Genomic DNA, 14,951 nt, shown 5'->3' with positions numbered 1-14,951 from the left:
TTGGATGGACATCACTGACTCAGTGGACAGGAGTTGGAGCAAACTCCAGAAGATAGTGAAGGATAGATAGGGAAGCCTGGTGTGCTGCAGTCATGGGGTCTCAAAGAGTCGGACATGACTTAGCAACTGAACAACAACAAACAACAACAGGAAAATCTGAAACTGTTGCAGATAAGCCAGATCATATAGCGCCTTATTTCAGTGTAAAGAAGAGCCACTGATATGATTACAAGGAGTGGGAGGTTAAAATAAATTTTATGCAGGAGACTTGGACAAGTCTGAATAATAACTTGGTTGGAATAGAAAGAGAGATGGGACATTTGCTAGATGAGGATATATAATGGAGAAAGATTGTTGGTATTGTTTTTGTTCTTGTTAAAGAGTGTAAAGTCTTGGCATATGTAAATAAAGTTGAGAAGGAGCCAGTAGAAAGGAAGAGGAGTTGAAGATTGGAGTCAAGAGACCTGAGGAAAGGTAATAGGCACTTTTTAAAGTGAAAAAATGACACTTTTTCATTTTTCATTCAAAAAATAGGCACTATGAGAAGTGAAAGGAAGCAAGACTGGGTATGGATGCAGATGAATCTTCAGTTGGGAGGGCGTAATAGGTGTAGAATTCCTACCTAATGACTGTTTAGGTTGTTGAGGGTTCAAGGAAAGTAGAGAAGATTTTAAATAGCTACAGTGGACAATGGAAGAGCAACCAATAGCAAGACAAGGATGCCCCCTACTCTCCTTGTATTCAATATTGCCTACCACTCTAGGGTCAATCTGAAACCAGACAGTCCTAGCCAATGAATAAAACAAGAAAAATAAATATAAAGTGTAAGGATTGGAGTAGAAGAAATAAAAGTGTTATTATTCATAGCAGCTTTAATTGAACATATAGAAAATTCAAAAGAATCTGCAGATAAACTATTAGAATTGAAAAGTGAATTTAGCAAGTTTAGGACATCCAAGGACACTATATAAAAATAAACTGTATTTCAATATATCAGCAATTTGTAATTAGAAAATAAATTTTTAAAAATGAGAACATTTACCATAGCATCAAAACATTAATTACTTAGGAATAAATATTAACAATAGGCAGATAAGACCTTTACTCAGAAAACTATAAACACTGAAGTTACGTGTATAACTATGGCTGACTCATGTTGATATATGGCAGAAACCAACACAACATTGTAAAGGAGTTGTCCTTTAATTAAAAAAAAAAAAAAAAATCTAAATAAATGGCCATCCCAGTGTGTTCCCAGTCAGTATCCTAATAAGTGAGTGTGTGTGTGTAAAACTTCAACTCCTGACTGTAAAGTTTATAAAGGGCAAAGAATATTCGCTTTTGATTCCTGTCTTAATCAACAAAGAGATCCCAGTAGATATGGCAACTTCTCTCACCTGCCATTCTAGGGAGAACTGACTGTGACCATGGTTGTGATGTTGGTTTACAGTTTATAAAGGCCAAAAGAAAAATGTTGGAGGACTTATTCCACTTGATTTTTGTTGTTGTTCAGGTGCCAAGTCATGTCCGACTCTTCACGGCCCCCCGTACTGCAGCATACCAGACTTCCCTGTCCCTCACCATCTTGTAGAGTTTGCCCGAGTTCATGTCCATTGAATTGGTGATGCTATCCAACCATCTCCCCCTCTGTCGCCTTCTTCTTCTGCCTTCAGTCTTTCCCAGCTTCAGGGTCTTTTCCAGTGAGTCACCTGTTTGCATCACTTGAAACCCAAATGTAGAGACTTCCAGATGATAACATAGGAGAATACTTTCATGGCGTTAGGATTGGTAAAGATTTCTTAAAGAAGATACAGAAAGTACAACCATAGATGTAAAACCAATACATTTTACTACGTTAAAGTTAACTCTTCATGAAAAGACATCATCATGAGAGTACGAAGGCTGGCAAGAGGGTGGGAGAGAGTATTTGCCTAATTCATAACTAATGAAAGATTTGTGTCCAGGATGTATTTTTAAAAAAAGCCTCCTAAAAATAATTAGAAAATGGTAGTCTAGTGTATTTAATAGACAAGAAACTGAGAACTATTTCACAATAGTCCTGCCAAATGGTCATGAATTTAAAAAGATACTGAACTTCATTGTTTTCAGGAAAATATAATTAGGACCACTATGAGTTACTAGTACTCACCTGCCAGAATGACTAACATAAAAAAAGTGTCAGTGAAGATGTAGAATAATTGAAACTTTCATACACCACAGGTTGAAGTATTTTTGGCTCCATGAGTACGTCAAGGGTATATCTTGTCAACCTGCTTATTTAACTTATATGCAGAGTACATCATGCAAGATGCCGGATTGGATGAAGCACAAGCTGGAATCAAAATTGCCAGGGAAAATGTCAATAATCTCAGATATGCAGATGACACCATACTCATGGCAGAAAGTGAAGAAGAACTGAAGAGCTCTTGATGAAAGTGAAAGAGGGAGAGTGAAAAAGGTGGCTTAAAACTCAACATTCAGAAAACTAAGATCATGGCATCTGGTCCCATCACTTCAATGCAAATAGATAGGGCAACAATGAAAACAGTGACAGACTTTATTTTATGGGCTCCAAAATCACTGCAGATGGTGACTGCAGCCATGAAATTAAAAGATGCTTGCTCCTTGGAAGAAAAGCAATGACCAACCTAGACAATTAAAAAGCAGAGACATTACTTTGCCAACAAAGGTCTGTCTAGTCAAGGCTACGGTTTTTCCAGTAGTCATGTATGGATGTGAGAGTTGGACTATATAAAAAGCTGAGTGCTGAAGGATTAATGCTTTTGAACTGTAGTGTTGGAGAAGACTCTTGAGAGTCCCTTGGGCTACAAGGAGTTCCAACCAGTCAGTCCTAAAGGAAATCAGTCCTGAATATTCATTGGAAGGACTGATGCTGAAGCTGAAACTGTAATGCTTTGGCCACCTGATGTGAAGAACTGAGTCATCTGAAAAGACCCTGATGCTGGGAAAGATTGAAGGCGGAAGGAGAAGGAGATGACAGAGGATGAGATGGTTGGATGGCATCACTAACTCAATGGATATGAATTTGAGCAACCTCCGGGAGTTGGTGATGGACAGGGAAGCCTTACGTGCTGCAGTCTTGGGGTTGCGAAGAGTTGGACACAACTGAGCAACTGAACTGAGAACTGTTTGACAGTGTCTATTAAAATTGGCATGTGCATACCATAAGACTTAGAAAATGCATTCCTAGATTGTATCTACTAGAAATATAAGCATATATATATAACACAAAATATATGAATGACAATGTCATAGCAGCATGATTCTAATGACCTAAGACTGGAAAACAACATAAATGTCCATCTGCAATGAAATTGATAAGTTGTGGATATTCCTACAAAAGAGTACTATATATAGCAATAGCAATGAACAAACCATTGGTACATGCAACCTCTTAGATGAATTTCACAAATGTGTTGAAAGAAAGAAGCCAGACAGAAAAGAAAATATGTGATATAAGTCCATTTGTATGAAGACAGACAAAACTACTTTTTTTTTCTGATAGTTGCAGTTTGTTTATTTATTTATTTTCCATTTATTTTTATTAGTTGGAGGCTAATTACTTTACAATATTGTAGTGGTTTTTGTCATACATTGACATGAATCAGCCATGGATTTACATGTGTTCCCCATCCCGACCTCCCCTCCCACCTCCCTCTCTACCCGATCCCTCTGGGTCTTCCCAGCGCACCAGGCCCAAGCACTTGTCTTAAGCATCCAACCTGGGCTGGTGATCTGTTTCACCATAGCTAATATACATGTTTCGATGCTGTTCTCTCGAAACATCCCACCCTCGCCTTCTCCCACAGAGTCCCAAAGTCTGTTCTGTACATCTGAGTCTCTTTTTCTGTTTTGCATACAGGGTTATCATTACCATCTTTCTAAATCCCATATATATGTGTTAGTATACTGTAATGGTCTTTATCTTTCTGGCTTACTTCACTCTGTATAATGGGCTCCAGTTTCATCTATCTCATTAGAACTGATTCAAATGAATTCTTTTTAATAGCTGAGTAATATTCCATTATCCTTCTTTATCCATTCGTCTGCTGATGGGCATCTAGGTTGCTCCCATGTCCTGGCTATTGTAAACAGTGCTGCGATGAACATTGGGGTGCACGTGTCTCTTTCAGATCTGGTTTCCTCAGTGTGTATGCCCAGAAGTGGTATTGCTGGGTCATATGGCAGCAGACAAAACTACTTTTAATGTTAGAAGTAGGGATACTGTTTGACTTTAGGAAGGAAGACAAGGCTAACGATTAGTAAAGGGTACAAGGAGAGCGTTTCTTTATTGAGCTTGTACAGTTATGATTTGTGTATATGTTTGTTGTTCAGTCACTAAGTTGTGTCCGGCTCTTTGCCATCCCATGGCACACCAGGCTTCCCTGTCCTTCACCATCTCCCGAAGTTTGTTCAAATTCATGTCCAGGGAAGCACACCAGGCTTCCCTTGTGACTTAGCTGGTAAAGAATCCGCCTGCAATGAGGGAGACCTGGGTTTGATCCCTGGGTTGGAAAGATCCCCTGGAGAAGGGAAAGGCCACCCACTCCAGTATTCTGGCCTGGAGAATTTCACGGACTGCGTAGTCCATGGGGTTGCAAAGAGTCGGACACTACTGAGCGACTTTCACTTTTATGTTCATTCAGTTGGTGATGCTATCTAACCATCTCATCCTCTGCCTCCCTCTTGTCCTCCTGCCCTCAATCTTTCCCAGCATCTAGGTCATTTCCAGTGAGTCAGCTCTTCATATCAGGTGGCCAAAGTATTGGAGCTTTAGCTCCAGCATCAATCCTTCCAATGAATCTTCAGAGTAGATTTCCTTTCAAATCAACTGGTTTGGTCTTCTTACAGTCCAACGGACTCTCGAGTCTTCTCCAGCAGACTCTCGAGTCTTCTCCAGCACCATGATTCAAAAGCATCAGTTCTTTAGCGCTCAGCCTTCTTTATGGTCCAACTCTCACCTCTGTACATGACTACTTACCTTTCAGTATAACGTTATTTTCAAGTGATGTAATGGCTGGTTTATTACTGCCAGTTTAGTAACTGGCAGTGTTAACTTTTTTACTATGGTTTAGTTCTCTGTAATGACTAGGTCAAGGGCAATGCTGTCCAGTAGAATTTACTGTAATTATTAAAATGTTCTGTATCCACAGTGTCTAGTCCCATAGCCTCTAGCCACATGTGGCTGTTGAGTATTTGAAATATGACTGAAGAACTTATTTAAAGTTTTACTTAATTTTACTCAATTATAATTAAAATTTAAATACCTTTATGTGACTAATAGCTGTTGTATTGGATATGGTAAGATATCCAGGTCTAAGGAATTGCCATGGGAATGAATCAATGAAGGAGAATGGCAGTGAAGTTTATTTTAGTTGAATAAATCAAGAAACCGAGAGGCCAGAGTGTCAGATGAATTATGCATCTGTACACTGAAGAATGCTCAGGGCAATGGCAAGACTGGGTTGGCATTGGAGGTGGTTAGGTAGGTTCCAGAGTCTTAAAAGAAGCTTTTGGATGGAGGAGGGGGAAAGTGTAATGGACCAAGAAAGAAGGCTCTTTCCCCTATGGGTTGTCAAAGATACTTGAATAGAAATGTTTCTGAAGCACAACATATAGTAATTAAGAGTTACTGAAAGAGCAGGTTTTAAAAAAGAAGTGGTCAGGAGCAGTAGCAGTGCTTCAGAGCAGTGTTCTGTGACCAAACTCTAGTGTAGTAAAGAGGTCTTGAAGAGCTGTGAGAGTGAAACTTGGTGCAGAGGTGGGAAAGAAAGCTAATTGCCAGGAGTAGGTGAAAGGTTAAGGTGTGGGCAGTTTTCTAAAAGCTCCTCCTTGTGAAAGCATTAAGAAAGAAGGTGGTAGATAGTGGGAAATGTGGGATTTTGCTTTTATTTAGCAAATGGTAGGAATTGATCTTGAGGAGCGACACGTAAAAGTGAAATTGCTTGGTGTTTTCTTTCAGTGCATAGAAGAAATCTTGAGGCTGAGTGCCTACAGGGTCTCTGTGAGGTGAGGAAGAAGTGGCTGGGTGATGACAGTAGAAATGTTGATTGGGCCAGATTTTGAACCATCTTGAAAGGCATTATGATGAATTGTTGGCTTTATCTCATAGTTCATGGAGAGCCAAGGAAAGTTTTTAATATCTGAGAGTTTGTGCTTTATAAATACTATTCTGGCAATAGCAAGGACTGTGGACTAAAGGTAGCCAGACTGAAGACAAGATTGCTTCATCAAGCAAGAAGTGATGAAAACCTGAAATAGGGCAGTAACAGTTCATAGAATGAAGAAGAGTTGGGAGAATTTGAGATTATAGTTCGGAAGTGGAATGAGCACAACTTATGGTGATGGAATAAGGGAGAACAAATGTTAGAACCTAGAGGTTTCTGAGTTGACTAGTTAACTGGTGAATTTATATTAAGGAGCCAAAAAAAAAGAATCCAAGTTTTGGATGGTGGTCAGTTATTATATCTCAACAGTTGAGATATAATTCACCCATTTAAAGTAGACATTTCAGTGTTTTTGGTGTGTTTACAGAGCTGTGCAACTACCATTACTGTTTCAGTTTTAGAATCTTTTTCATCACCCTGTAAGGAAACTCATACCTATTAGCAGTTACTCCTCATTTTACCCCACCTCCTTCTCCTACCTCCCAGCCCTGGGCCAACCACTAACCTACTCTTAGTCTCTGTGAATTTGCCTGTTTTGGACATTTCATATAAATAGAGTCATACAATATGTCCTTTGTGACTAGCTTCTTTTATTCAGCATATATTCAAAGTTCATCCAAGTAGAGATCACTTTTTGCCTTGTTTTATATATATTCATCTCTTTACATGTTTTGTCTCCTCTACCAGAGGCCCTATTGTTATATATTCTAAGGCTGTATCAATTAATAGTATATATGCTATATTTAGTTATGACTTAGCAGATATTTGCTGCATCATAAAGTTAGAAGATTAACTCCACTAACCATGAAATTAATTTAACCTGAATGAGTTGCTCCCACACATGCTTACCCCCTAAGGCATGTCTTTATTTGCTGTCATAGAATAAGTAGGTACTATGCCAAATGGTTCTGCCGTTAACTCTGTATGACCTGGGTAAGTCATTATATTCTGGATACACTTTCTATATCTGAAAATAGTTATAAAAATCCTTACTCAATATAGTACAGAGGAATAACTAAGGTAATTCAGGTTGATGGGATTTGGATAGAATTGGGGTTCATCCAGAGAGTCTCTGAGAAGAAATGAACACAGGTTTCCTCTCCTATCTGAAAGATGAGTATTCTTATGAAACCTTTCGTAAGGCAAAATGGGGAAAGCAGAAAAACAATTACCTTAGGATGCTGCTTCCTAACGGATACACAAAACAAATAGAGATAAAGCCCAGATGCTCATAGATACAGTTCAAAGCTATGACAGCTTGATGCCGAGATGCTGAGTTTAGTTCCTGAGGAGGGAGCTTGGCGGTTCTACTGTTACTGTTTGTGGTGTGCGCTGCCTCTGTAATGGCTTAGGGCAAAACAAATGTTGAATGCTATTTTTGCTTTTCACCTATTTTCTGGAAAATTTCCAGATTTCTTTTGGTAAGTGAAAACAGGTACAGGCTTACAATGGGGTTACGCATAATAAACCTATTGTAAGTCAAAAATGCATTTAATACACCTAATGTACTGAATACCATGGCTTAGGCTCACCTACCTTAAACATGTTCAGAACACTTATGTGAGCCTATAGTTGGGCAAAATCATCTCACACAAAGCCTGTTTTATAATATAGTGTTGAATAGTCCCAGCATTCTTGCCTGGAGAATCCCATGGACAGAGGAGCCCGGTGGGCTACAGCTCATGGAGTTGCAGAGTCAGGCGTGACTAGCACACACACACACACACACACGTTGAATAGCTCATTAATTTATTGAATACCATACTGAAAACCAGAGTGGTTAATTGGATACAGAATGGTTGTCACTGTTCGTTGTTCACCCTTGTGATCACATGACTGACTGGGAGCTGCTGCCCAGCATCATGACAGAGTATCACCACATATCGCTAGCTCAGGAAAAGATCAAAATTCAGAATATGATTTCTGCTGAGTATTATGGCTTTCACACCTGTAAAGTTGAAAAGTCCTAAGTCAAACTATCATAAGTTGGGGATGATCCATACTAAAAGTAAAGTGGTATGGGTGACCTGTAAACGTTTGACTCTATTACCTGAAACTCCTGGGATAGGAGTAGCCTTTTTTCAAAAGATTTGGAATTTTGGCCCCTTAAGTCCTTCCAATCCCATTTTACAAGGTCCTAGTTTTGTTGTGGTATACTGCTGCTTTTGTCACCAATGTGGGGCGTTGTGCTCGTGTCATGTTCTCTAGCTATTTTGGAATGCTTAGGACCCTTATTTCTTAAGGACACTGACCAGTAGGCTCCCTGTTTTTCATAGCTTTATGTTGTTTTAATATGGCCACATATAGTTGAATACAAAAAAAGAAAAAGCTTAAAACCCACTCCATCCACCTTCCTGAAACAAGGAACTTATAACTGCAGGCCTATCTTACCCCTCTCTTTTGGGGAATTGTTCATGCTTTTATTTAAAAAACACATACTGAGTGTGTACTTGAATGCCATGTCTCAAAATAAAATAGTCCTTAGATCTCATAGCATTTCAATGGGAGAAGGCAGACATAGACGATCACAGTATGACACGGAAGTGCAGTTCAGAGCACACCTGGAAGAAGCCATTGGGACGGGGTTTTGAAGCAATTGTCACCTGGTGTTTCTTTACTGATAAATATAACACAGAAGCAGTCTGATGGAAAGCACTAGTGTTCTTTAGAACAACTGAGGTGACTCCCATTTTAGAGAGCAATCTGAAACTCAGAAAGGGTCAATGGCTGGGTTTTAAATAGATTCTAGACTTAGATTCTGTGTTTATCCCCTCATCCTCACCATATCCATGCCCCTTAAGCAAGAGTAGAAAGTACCCTTGCAGACTACTACAGTGCTCTGCCACCCCCTTCTCTTTAAGCGAAGCTGGAGTCTCAGGTTCTCTTTTCCGTGTCTAGCCTGCTTCCAGTGTCGTGGGTGCATTGAGCATTCCAGGGCTGTAGCAGTAGCGAATATTGCTGATGTCATTGTTTGCCTTATTGGGATTTTGCTCTTTGTTTCACAGGGAGCTGTGATTGGTATAGACGATGAGGACGACAGCACCTTCACAATAACTGTTGATCAGAAAACCTTCCATTTCCAGGGTGAGCTGAAAGAAGAGATTTTTTTTCTCTTCACAGTCCCAACTGCTTCTTTCCTTCTCCTTTGGGTTGTTTGCTGGACGACTAGAATGGTTTTTACAACTGATCCTGTATGAACGCGTGCACAGGAACGTTCTGGATGAAGTGGTACTGCAGGTTAGGCAGGGATTTAATCGTATCTGCAGCGGATACAGATCTCTTTGAAACGACTGTGGATCTGGCTGCAATTGGAGATTAAAAATTTAAACGATAAAAATCAGTGAAGGGAGAGAGTAATGGGCTGCTGCTGCTGCTGCTGCTGGCTTGTGTTTACAGAAGGTTGCTGATCTTCTTTATCGAGGAGTATGGCTCTGCTTTTCTGCATGAGGAGTCTAAAGACTGATTGTGAAGGTTGCAGTGTTTGTCCCTGTAAAACTCAAAATGTAAATTAAAGTGAAGTTAGTGGCAGCCTTTGGCTTAAAGGTTTTGCTTTGCTTCAAGAACTACAACTTTGCATTCATTTCATCTGCATTCTGTGTCTTGTCTGCCAGCCGTCATTTCTCTGCTATTATCCTTTCTATAGTTAATAACACCAAATGCCATCTGCCACTGCTATGTTTCGGCATTGCATGCTATGGTTCACCGGTAGAAAGGGTAAGGTACTGGATGATCATTCTCATTTCATCTTGCTTTGAAAACTCTAAACCAGCAAATAAAAGTCAGTTTTAATGATCCTAATGTACTCTCATCTGTTAGGAGTGTCTATTAGCTTTGATACTAATGTTTTTGCTATTTTGCCTATCGTGAGTAACCTCTTTTATGTTTAAAGCAGTCCAAGAAACTTAGAAATTGAGAATATTTGCACTTTTTCTGAACTACAAGTGACAATGCACTGTGATAGATGCTAGGTATACCAGGATGAAAAAATAATAGTAAATCAATTAATTGTTTAAAAATATTTTGGTTATGAAGTCTAACAGTGACCAGATATGTTATGTGAGATGTTCAGACAGCTATTGTCCTTCTGTATTAGGATAGTATATTGCAGTAATTTTTCTTCATTGTCTTGTTTAAGAAATTGGCACATAGAAATGAAAGATACAGCTTATATATAATAAAGACAAGCCAATGTACTCACTTGTGATATCTCTAATGCTTTTAGGAAAAAGCATTGTTAGAATATTTATTATGTTTGGTCATATTCTTTACTCAGAACTGCTTTTAACTAATAATGCTGTCTTGAAATTTTCTACTACTTTTAATTTCATAAAACATTTAAAATCTTAGTTTAAGAAAGTCCATGACCTTTATTTTTAGGTTCACTATGTACTGCTTGTCAGTGAAACCAGATAATACCCACGCTCCGGAACTCTTTACTTGAATGAACTTGAATACTTTAATGTATTTTAAGTAGTAGCTGCTAGATGCAGGTAAAGGGTGCACTATGAAATTCTCTCCTCTGCAGTTACTAAGGAGACATCATCTTTGGACCTCAGAAGCTGTATTGTTTGCCTGGTTAAAGGAGAGAAGACTCAGGCCTCTAGAGCAAAGGCACCTCTACCTTTTCTGATTTAAATTATTTATATTAAACTGATCTTCCCTTTAACATTTCTATATTTATGTTGTTTGCTTGTAAAAACAAGTGATTCCTTTAATGAATCATTTAAATGACAAGGATAAATAAGTGTTATATGTATTTTTTAAATGGATATTTAGTTCTGAGACTGTTGGATTCATTAGTTTATTTTTTACTGTAATAGTTTTGGAAGCCTCAGACAACATGAGATTATTTGGCTTTTGCAAAGAACCCTAATATTCTTTCTATTCTTGGACGTAATAAGAGTTATTTTGCATTCATAGGTCCTTGCTCATAAGTTTGCTGAAAAATTGATGAAATTTTCAATGTCTAAGGTCTTCTTGATTAGAATTGAAAGCAAGTTAAGATGGATGTACATTAGCATGTGTGTAAATGTGTTGACTTTTTAAAGTTTAATATAACAGAATTTTTTGAAGCAAGTGAAGTATCAATTGAGACATCTATAAAACAAATTCTGCTCACTGTCAACTCTTAAAGGGAAAGCTAGAATTTGTTTAGACCCACTAATTTGTTCCAACATCTATTTTGGACATTACTCTAAGTTCTGGGGATACAATAGTGAACAAAATATAAAATTCCTCCCCTCTGTAGCATCTAATCTGGTAGAGAAGAAAGCCAATAAATAAGATAAATTTTAAAATATAAGGAAATAAGACAGTGGCAAGTCCTAGGGAGGAAAAAAAAACGCAGGCAAGGAGAAAATGAAATAGAATTGTGAGGTTTTGTGTGTGTATATTTGTAGGGGGTGGTTGAGAATTTTAGATGGCTGGGGAGACTCACTGGGATGATGCCTTTCAGTGAAAGACCTGAAAGAAGTGAGGGAACAAGCTTATATGGCTTTGTTGGGGATGATGGTGAAGAGTAAATCACTCCAGGCAAAGGAAACAGTAAGTGCAAAAGGGTGTGCCTGCCATATTTGAAGAACAGCAAGGAGGCCAGCTCTGGTTGGAGTGCGGATCACCAGGCGGAGGGTAGTATGAGATGATGTCTAAGAGGGAACGTTTTATGAGGCCTTATATGGCAACAGTAAGGATATTGAATTTTACTAAGATAAGAAGCCATTATAGATGGTTTTAAGCAGAGGAGTGACATGATGTGATTTTTAAACAGTTATCACTCTGGCCACTGTTTCGAGAATAAAATGCAAGAGGCCGGAACAGAGCTGAGAAACTAATTAGGAGACTAGAGTAATCCAGAAGAGAGATGATGGCGGCTCCCAGGTGGTAGCAGTGGGAGTAGAGAGGTAGTGAGAAGTGGTTGAATTGTGCATGTGTGTTTAATCAACTCTATTGAGGTATAATTAATATACAATAAAATGTATACTCTCTAAAATTCAGTGAATATTGACAAATTTACTTACTCATTAAGCTGCTACCATAATCAAGATCTGGAACATTTCTGTCACCCAGAAGATTCTTTTATTCTTTTGTCAGTCTATACTTCCAGTCCCTGGCTCCAGACAGCAACTGATCTACTTTCTATCGCTAAAGATTAGATTTTTCTTTTGGAGAGGTTCACACAAATAGAACCTTTCAGTATGTACTCTCTTTTGTCTGGCTTTATTTTAGCTTAGTATGTTTTAGCTCGTCCATCTTGCTGCATGTATTGGTAGTTCCTTTTATATTGCTAAGTAGTAGTCTGTTGTTAGATATTATATATTTTTTGAAGGTTGTACTGTAGCATGTGAAAGAAAGACAGTAGGAAGACAGGATGACACCATATTTTTGACTTGAGTGAGACTGGAGTTGCCATTAACTGGGGTGGGGAACCAGTTGTGTGTGGGGAACAGGTGGGCATTGGGAGCTTAGCCTTGGGCATGCTTATAATCAAGTTCTAGATGCCTATCAAATGTCCAAATGGAGATGTCAAGTAGGTAATTGAGGTGTGGCGTTCAGGAGAAAAGTTCAGGCTGAAATAATAAATTTGGGGGTCATTGGCATATAGATGGTATTTAAGCTGTGAGAATTTGGGAGGAAGTATGGAGAGAAATTTGGGAGGGGAAGTATGACTTCCCTGGTGGCTCAGATGGTAAAGCGTCTGCCTACAATGTGGGAGACCCAGATTCAATCCCTGGGTTGGGAAGATCCCCTGGAGAAGGAAATGGCAACCCACTCCAGTACTCTTGCCTGGAAAATCCCATGGACGGAGGAGCCTGGTGGGCTACAGTCCACGGGGTCACAAAGAGTCGGACACGACTGAGTGACTTCACTCACTCATGGAGAGAAAAGAGAAGAGGTCCAAGTAATGAACTCTGGAACACTCCCAACATTCATTTAGAAGGCACAGAGAAGAAGTGGAACTCGCAAAAGAGATTGAAAAGAATCAACCAAAGAGGAGGAGGGAAACCAGGTGAATGTGGTACCCAGAAAACCAAGATAGGAAGTGCTTCTTGGAGAGGTGAGAGGCATCTGCAACTGTGTCAAATGCCCTTGATTGAGAAAGTTGAGGGCTGAGAAATGATCACAAGATTTAACAATTAAGTCTATTGATAACCTTGAGAAGAGCAATTTAAAAGTTAGAATATAGACAGTGCTTTTAAGTTGTGCTATAAAGGGAGGGTGAGAAATACAATAGTAGCTGGGAGAGGGAAATAAGTTTTTTTAAAGATAAGAGCAATAATGACATGCTGTTCTTATGCTGTTGGTAGTGACTCAGTAGAGAGGGAAAAGTCGATGATGCAAGAGAGAAAAGGGAGAATTATTAGATTGGTGTTTTAGAGACAGCAAGACAGGATGAGACCTAACACACAGGGAGGGTGTTGCGTTTGGCTCAGAGCATAGACAGTTCATCCATAGTAACAAGAAAGTCAGGTGTATGGTATATATGTCGCAGGCTGTTATCGATCATCTTCATTTCCACTGTGGTTTAACTCTCTAGCTGACCTACATGTCCTGTATCCTGAAATATATTTTGTTAATCATAAAGAGGACTGGTGCCATGAAGAGAACAAACTTTCCTAAAACAATAGGTAATTTTTCATTATAATGATTCTCAGTTCTGGTAGCTTGATATTTCAGAGTAGCTACAATTCTAAAGAGATATCATAAAATTCTCAAAACAAAGTTAATTTAAACTAACTTTAATTTTGAGAAAAAACCCTTTTCCCTTTTAAGGTAACAATTGAAATTACAGTCCTTGCATGTTAGAGCTTTACCTGGATTTGAAAACTACAGCTTCATTCTGTCATTTTTCAGAGATTAAAATGAAAATGATTGCCAATTCATCTTTATAAACTGGCTCTTCTGATAAGAGCAAAAAATGATTCCTTTTTCCATCAGTCAGCTAAGAGTTGTTTGCATTTGGATTCTTAGCTAGACATTGTGTGGACTGCAATTTTGGTATCAATTAGACTGGCTGTTGAGTTCAGACATTTAATGTATGAATAGTGTGTGTAACTCCCCGTACTCAGAACTGTATACAGGTTAATAAGACATAAGCCAGGATGTTAGAGAGCTTGTGAAGAAGTAATTACAATGTAGTATGAAATATGCTATAGTAGAGAAATATGTATAGGATACTGAAATAATGGAGAGGCAAAAGAGACAGTTACTCAGTACTTCACAGAAGAGCAGAGTTTTTCTTGTTACCAGGTAATTCTTTTTAAAATAATGACAACTTAAAATTATACTAGTTCTAAAAAATTTCAGGTTGCCCAGAATTACATAATATAAAAACTAAAAGTCCCTGTGACCAGGCTGTGTCTCTCACCTCTCCCTCCTTACCTCCTCTGCCTGGTAGAGTTCTGAAGTCTGAAGTTTACCAGGCGGAGGGGTGTTGTAGCATTTGCAAAGGTATGGAAATATGATGCTACCACATGTGTTCCAAGAACTTTGAATGCTTGGTACTCTCAGGACAGTGGACAGGAGTTGAGGCAGAGGCCTATGTCTAATATGAAAGGGTTTTATTTTTATCCTGAGGTCTGGTAGGAGCCAATGAAACAGAGTTTTAAGCAGAGATAAGAAAGAGTAAGACATGGTTCTCTAGATAAAGAGCCTTGATTTTTAAGGCCCTTTATTAAAGCCATCGGTAATGGGGAAAGAGAAGAGGAAAACAGACTTGAGATTTTTTAATAAGTAAATCTTTAGGAATTGTTGATTGCTTGGAAA

General features: G+C 38.7%; 1 protein-coding gene across 7 annotated transcripts in view; it reads left to right on the top strand.

Annotated features, from left to right (window-relative positions):
• OSBPL9 (oxysterol binding protein like 9) overlaps positions 1-14,951 on the top strand; it is a 175,305-nt gene that overhangs the window by 48,828 nt on the left and 111,526 nt on the right. For all 7 annotated transcript variants that reach the window (XR_011487874.1, XM_070468164.1, XM_070468163.1 and 4 more), the window contains exon 3: positions 9,194-9,272. Coding sequence is in view for 6 of the 7 variants with exons in the window: in XM_070468164.1 (XP_070324265.1) it covers positions 9,194-9,272 (79 nt within the window). In the remaining variant the exon portion in view is untranslated. The remainder of the gene's footprint in view (positions 1-9,193; positions 9,273-14,951) is intronic.

This window comes from Odocoileus virginianus, chromosome 5, assembly GCF_023699985.2.
Source record: "Odocoileus virginianus isolate 20LAN1187 ecotype Illinois chromosome 5, Ovbor_1.2, whole genome shotgun sequence".
Taxonomy (NCBI): domain Eukaryota; kingdom Metazoa; phylum Chordata; class Mammalia; order Artiodactyla; family Cervidae; genus Odocoileus; species Odocoileus virginianus.
This window is presented reverse-complemented; position numbering and strand designations above follow the sequence as displayed.